At 43.3% G+C, this 6,845-nt stretch overlaps 1 protein-coding gene across 1 annotated transcript; it reads right to left on the bottom strand.

Annotated features, from left to right (window-relative positions):
- Window positions 1-320: 320 nt before the first annotated feature.
- Window positions 321-1,253, bottom strand: LOC138888000 (uncharacterized). The gene is made up of 2 exons (XM_070169795.1): window positions 1,038-1,253; window positions 321-785 (listed from the first exon to the last, which is right to left on the bottom strand). The coding sequence occupies exons 1-2, from the start codon at window positions 1,251-1,253 to the stop codon at window positions 321-323; spliced, it is 681 nt and encodes a 226-aa protein (XP_070025896.1).
- Window positions 1,254-6,845: the final 5,592 nt, after the last annotated feature.

Here is a 6,845-nt window from a genome sequence, read left to right as displayed (position 1 = left end):
TTGAAAGTTTCACATATATATTTCATTAGATCACTATTGAGGTTGGCGACATTGTCAGTAATAATGGACTCAGTAACTCCGAATCGGCAGACAATACGATCCTTGACAAAATTTGCGACGACCTTTTTGGTTACAACTTTATAAGATGCAGGTTCTACCCATTTTGTGAAGTAATCAATGGCTACCAGAATAAACCGATGTCTGTTCGAAGCAGTGGGCTCAATCGGACCGATAACATCCATTCCCCAGGCGGCGAATGGCTAAGGTGAGCTTGTTGCATTGAGCTCATTTGGCGGCACCTTTATCATGTCGGCATGCACTTAACATTGAAAGCATTTGTAGACATATTGAACATAATCCGTCTCCATGGTCATCCAAAAGTAACCTGCCCTGAGTATTTTCTTGGCCAGAATGAAGCCATTCATGTGCGGACTGCAGGTCCCACCATGCACATCCTCAAGTAGCTTAGAAGCTTCCTTTGCATCGACACACTTTAGTAAAACCAAATCCGGAGTTCTTCGGTACAAGTTACCTCCGTTGGGGAAGGAGTGATTTGACAAAATCCGGAGCATGCATTTCTGAGTGTGATTTGCATGCTCCGGATATTCTCCTTTTGATAAATACTCCTTGATGTCATGGAACCAAGGCTTTCCATTTGTTTCTTCCTCGACATGAGCACAATATGCCGGCTGATTATGGATCCTCATCGGGATGGGATCGATATAGTTCTTATCTGGATGTTGTATCATGGATGACAAAGTGGCTAATGTGTCGGCAAACTCATTCTGAATTTTGGGCACATGTCGGAATTCTATCTTTGTGAACCTCCTTTTCAATTCCTGCACATGGTGCAGATATGGCAATATCTTGGAATTCTTGGTGGCCCACTCTTCTTGTACCTAGTGCACAAGCAAATCTGAGTCACCGATCACCAGCAATTCCTGAATGTTCATGTCGACTGCCATGTTGAGCCCTAGTATGCAGGCTTCATATTCCGCCATGTTGTTGGTGTAGGGAAATTTGAGTTTAGCAGATACGGGATAATGTTGACACGTTTCTGACACCAAAACTGCTTCAATGCCTACTCTTTTGAAATTTACGACTCCATCAAAGAACATTCTCCAACCGTCATATGCTTCAATAATGTCTTCTCCTACGAATGATACTTCTTCATCAGGAAAATACATTTTCAAGGGTTTGTCTTCTCCTCTCACTGGATTTTCAGCAAGGTGAACTGTCAATGCTTGTCCCATGACTGCCTTTTGAGTTACATAGATGATTCGAACTCACTCAGTAGTATCTGCCATTTAGCCAACTTCCAAGTAGGCATGGGCTTCTGAAATATGTACTTCAGAGGATCCATCCTGGATAAAAGGTATGTAGTGTAGGCACAGAAATAATTCCTCAATTTCTGGGCTGTCCAGGTCAGAGCACAACAAGTGCATTCAAGCAGAGAATACTGTGCTTCATAAGGTGTGAATTTCTTACTCAGGTAATATATGGCTTGCTCCTTTCTTCCTGTCTCGTGATGTTGTCCTAAAACACATCCAAAGGCTCCATCTAACATGGATAGATAAAGTAGCAAAGGTCGTCCTGGTTCTGGCGGGACAAGAACTGGCGGTGTGGACAGGTATTCCTTGATCTTGTCAAAAGCTTTCTGACAATCCACGGTCCAACTTGTCTTGGCATCCTTCCTCAGCACCTTGAAGATGGGTTCACATATTACTGTGGATTGTGCTATCAATCGACTGATGTATTTGAGCCGTCCTAGGAAGCTCATCACGTCCTTTTTGTTTTTAGGTGGTGGTAACTACTAAATAGCTTTGACTTTAGTCGGATCTAGCTCGATCCCTCGGTGACTGACAATGAATCCCAATAACTTTCCTGCAGGAACCCCGAATGCACACTTTGCAGGGTTCAACTTCAAATTGTACTTCCTGAGCCTGTCGAAGAATTTCCTCAAGTCTGCTATGTGATTTATAGCCCTCTTGGATTTGATAATGATATCGTCCACATACACCTCTATTTCTTTGTGTATCATATCATGGAAAATGATTGTCATGGCTCTCATGTAAGTGGCCCCAGCATTCTTCAGACCGAATGGCATCATCTTGTAACAGTATATACCCCAAGGCATAATAAAAGTTGTCTTCTCGGCATCTTCTTCATCCATCCAGACCTGGTGATAACTTGTGAAGCAATCTACAAAGGATTGGAGTTCATGCTTGGCACAGTTATCGATCAGGATGTGTATATTCGGCAGTGGAAAATCGTCCTTGGGACTTGCTCTGTTTAAATTCCGATAATCAACACATACCCTGACCTTCCCGTCTTTCTTTGGAACTGGCACAATGTTAGCTAACCATGTTGGGTACTCAACCACCCTGAGAACCTTGGTTTTGATCTACTTGGTAACTTCCTCCTTGATTTTCAAACTCATGTCTTGTTTGAATTTTCTGAGTTTCTGCTTGACTGGCGGACACATGGGATTGGTAGGCAACTTGTAAGCTACTATAGAAAGACCTTTTTGTCTTTCTTCGGAACTGGCACAATGTTAGCTAACCATGTTGGGTACTCAACCACCCTGAGAACCTTGGTTTTGATCTGCTTGGTAACTTCCTCCTTGATTTTCAAACTCATGTCTGGTTTGAATTTTCTGAGTTTCTGCCTGACTGGCGGACACATGGGATTGGTAGGCAACTTATAAGCTACTATAGATATGCTCAAACCAGTCATATCGTCATACGACCATGCAAAGATATCCTCATATTCCTTTAGAAAATGGATGTATTCTTCCTTGTCTGTTGGCGACAAGTGAATGCTGATGCAGGTCTCTTTGACGGTTTCAGCGTCTCCCAAATTTATTGCTTCTGTTTCGTCCAAGTTGGATTTAGGCTTGTTCTCAAAATTCTCAACTTCTCTGATAATTTCCTCGGGTATCTCATCCTCTTCCTCTGAGTCACTATTCTCATGTTACGTTGCCTCATTACATGTCACAGTCACTAGTTCATCAAGAAAAGTAATAACAACATTATAGAAGGGAAAAGTATAAAAATAGTAATGAATAATGATAAAGGACAAATGCATTTGATTAAAACTGAGAAAATCGTTCAAATAAAGCTTGGTTCGGTGGATCGAGCATTTATTTTGAAATAAAGAAAAAAAATTGCTGGAAATTTAAAAGGCCTAGAACGGCTATAAATTCTACCAAGCTACCCAGGGGCTCGACGAGCTTGGGATGGTGTGGCGGTCCAGTTTCTGAGAATAGATCCCTTTGCCGCAGTCTGAATGGTGAGGCCTTCTTCCTCCTCCTCCTCAATTATGGCACAACAATCCATGTCCTCGTCTTCCAAGAACAGATCCTTCAGCCCAGCTAGTGCTTCTTCTTCTGCAGTTCCCCATATTGTGTCAGCCTGATGGAAAGCTTGTTCCAAACGTGGTACCGTTTGCTCAAGAGGGTAGTACGGTCCACGCCACAGAGGTGACCAATCATTGTACTCTTGCCATGTATACTAGTATCCGAGCCCAAAGGTGGTACCATGATTTTTCGGCCATATTGGCTTGGTGATACCTTGGAGGTTCTTCCCCAACCCTTTACAGGGTTCATATCCGGACCATGCTAGTATGCTTTCTATTTTGTTACTCCACCACTTAACCTTCTCGATAGCATTGACCTGTTCAATATGATGATAGGTTTCCCCTCCTAGCCTTCTTCTATGTCTAATAGCCAGAATGGTTTAACTAGTGTAGATGGGGTTACTCCCATCTCCATGAATGATTACCTCCTAATGGTTCCATTTGAATTTTACGACTTGATGTAGTATGGAGGGCACGGCTCCATCAGCATGGATCCATGGGCGGCCCAACAAAAGATTATATGAGGCTGGTATGTCAAGCACTTGGAATTCAACGTCGAACCAAGTTGGTCTCATTTGCAAGAAAAGGTTGATTTCCCCGATCGTGGCCCTCTAGGACCCATCGAAAGCCTTTACATTCATGTTTCCTATCCGTATTTCATGGAAACCTTTGTCCAACCTCTTTAGGGTGTCCAACAGACAAATATTTAGACTCGAACCTCTGTCAACTAGGACTTTGTCAATGAACTTGTCTTCAAAATGTATCGTAATATGCAATGCTCGATTGTGATTTAGACCTTCGGACGACAGCTCAACTTCGTGGAAGATAATCTTATGGCTCTCCAACACCTGACCGACCATGTTGGCCATTTCTCTACTAGTGATATTATTGGGTACATAAGCCTCGCTCAGCACTTTCGTCAAGGCGTTCTTGTGTGCCTCTGAATTCTATAATAGTGACATGATAGATATCTGAGAAGGGACTTTGTTTAGATGGTCAATAACAGAATACTCTTTTGCCTGCACTTTCCTCCACAGGTCATCCGGCCCGGTCTCAATGACAGGCTGCCTGGAAGTTGCATCCTTAGTTGATCCTCCCAAATTTTCAGGTGTATAGACTCTTCTAGTTTTTGTTATCCCTTGTGCGGCATCAGATTCCTCTATCTTAGTCTTCCCTTTTCGCTGATCCTCGACAACATAATCCCAAGGTATTGCTTTTGAGTTGAATGGGGGTGTGGTTTACACCATCATAGTAAAAGGTGTGACCATGTCTATTTCAAATAGAGCGGAGGTGGCTGCGGGTGAAGCTACTTCTACATCGAATGGAATTGATACAGTTACCTCAACATCAATAGGTGCCTGAGTCTGAACCACAATAGGAGTAAGTGTAACTACAACCTTTCAGTCATCGACTTCTAGGATAAGCCCTATTGACCCCTCAGGGTCCCATTCTTCATTTGTTTCTATAACATGTACATTGTCACCTCTATGATTAGGGAGGGGATTATTGCGGACATTAGGTGCGGCTTCCTTCGCTTGCATGACCTTGTTGTCAATGAGTGTTTGGATCTTATCCTTCAATGTTCGGCACTCAGTAGTGGTGTGCCCTTTCATACCAGAGTGGTATGCACAGGTTTTGTTCGGATTGACCCATTGGGATGGATTTTCTAGGGCCACAGCAGGAACAAGAGTGACATAACCCTCGGCCTTTAACCTTTCATACAAGCGGTCAATGGGCTCAGCAGTAGCGGTGTATTGTTTGGGTGGCTTGCGGTCGAAGTTTGGTCTTGGCCTTGGACAATTTTGGCGAGTTGGTGGTGATTGGAAGTGGGATGGTTGGGAATTATAGGTGTGATGGGCAGTGGCTGGTTGGGAATATCTGGGAGATAAAGGTTTATATGTAGGTGGCGATGCTTGGTACGTGGGTGGAGTTGTTTGGTATGTAGGTGGAGGTGTTGGTATGTAGGTGGAGGTGTTTGATAGGTGGGTTGAGGTGTCCGGTAGGTGAGTGGAGTTTTTGGTCCCTAGGCCACCATTACTGCCCCGACATATCTCTTCTTTGATATGCCACCTGATTGGAGTGCCTTATTCGTGGCTTCTAGTGCCTCGAAATTCGTTACCGTCCCGCTCTTATTCCTTCCTCGATCCTTTCCCCGAGCTTGATGATATCAGAGAATTTGTGATTTTCGATAACCATCAACCTCTAATAATATTGCGGATCCTGTGCTCTGACGAAGAATTTATTTATATATTCTTTGTCCAAAGCAGGCCTAACCATGGCGGCTTCCGACCTCCAATGAGTAGCATATTTATGGAAAGTCTCAATAGGTTTTTTCTTGAGGTTCTGAATGTAGAAGACATTCGGTGCATTTTCTGTGTTGAACCTGAACTGGTCCATGAAATCTGATGCCATGCTTACCCAATTGGACCATTTCTTGGGATTCTGGCTGATATACCAAGAGAAAGCATCCCCAGTAAGGCTCCTCATAAAGAGCTTCATCCAAATCTTTTCATCTTTGCCAACCCTGACAAGCTTGTCACAATAGGTCCTTAGGTGAACCCTGGGATCACCTGTACCATCGAACATTTTGAACTTGGGAGGTTTGTACCCTTCTAGAAATTCCACATCGGGCTGTATGCACAGATCTTTATAGTTCAAACCTTCTATTCCTCTATCGCTTTCAACACCTTGAACTTGGCTTGTTAACTTCTTGATCTCTTCGGCCATATTCTTAATGAGCAGGTCCTTTTCGGAGGGTTCAGGTGCACAGGAGATTGGTTGGGTAGAATGTGGTATAGTTTCCACGTATATGGGGTTGCTCTATTGGGTGCTAGGGACTTGGGTATAGTAGTGGTCGTTGGTGGAGTTTTGTGGATCGGGAATGAGTGGTGGTGTATTTTGGGGAGTGTTAAGTAGTGGTTGATGGGTACGAAATTGGTTGATGATGATGTTGTGGTGGAGTTGGTATTGGCAATGGATTGATATTTTGGGATGGAGTTGCATATTGATTTGGCGCGGTAGGATTTTGTGGCTGTTGGTTTTGAGAATGTGTTAGGTTCTTTGTATTCTGTTGGTAGATATCAGAGACATTGAGGGTGAGTTACAAGTTTGCCAAATTGCGGACCTGCTCATGTTCTCCTTGTAGTTCTAGTATATTTTGTTCCAGTCTCAGAACCATGTCATTCGGGGCCAGAGTACTGCGGCCAGTGGAAGTCTCTGCGTTCTCAACGTTTTCTTTTCAGATTCCACTTAAGTCGTCCATCTTTGATTTTCCTCTACCTTTTGTGTTGCTTGAAAAGGAGGAGGAGGTGGAGGGCCTCTAGATCTGGTATGATATGCTAATGAGGCCAGTATGAGCGAACCAACCTAAGGGGATGGGAATAATTATAAAAATCAGCAAAAACAAAAAGGTAACAAGCTAGTGATGATTCTGAAATGTTCGCAGTATTTAAACACATATTGCGAAATATGAACTCGTATCCTAATTT

Source organism: Nicotiana sylvestris, chromosome 3 (assembly GCF_000393655.2).
Source record: "Nicotiana sylvestris chromosome 3, ASM39365v2, whole genome shotgun sequence".
Taxonomy (NCBI): domain Eukaryota; kingdom Viridiplantae; phylum Streptophyta; class Magnoliopsida; order Solanales; family Solanaceae; genus Nicotiana; species Nicotiana sylvestris.
Note: the sequence above shows the minus strand (reverse complement) of the source record. Positions and strands in the feature narration are given on the sequence as shown.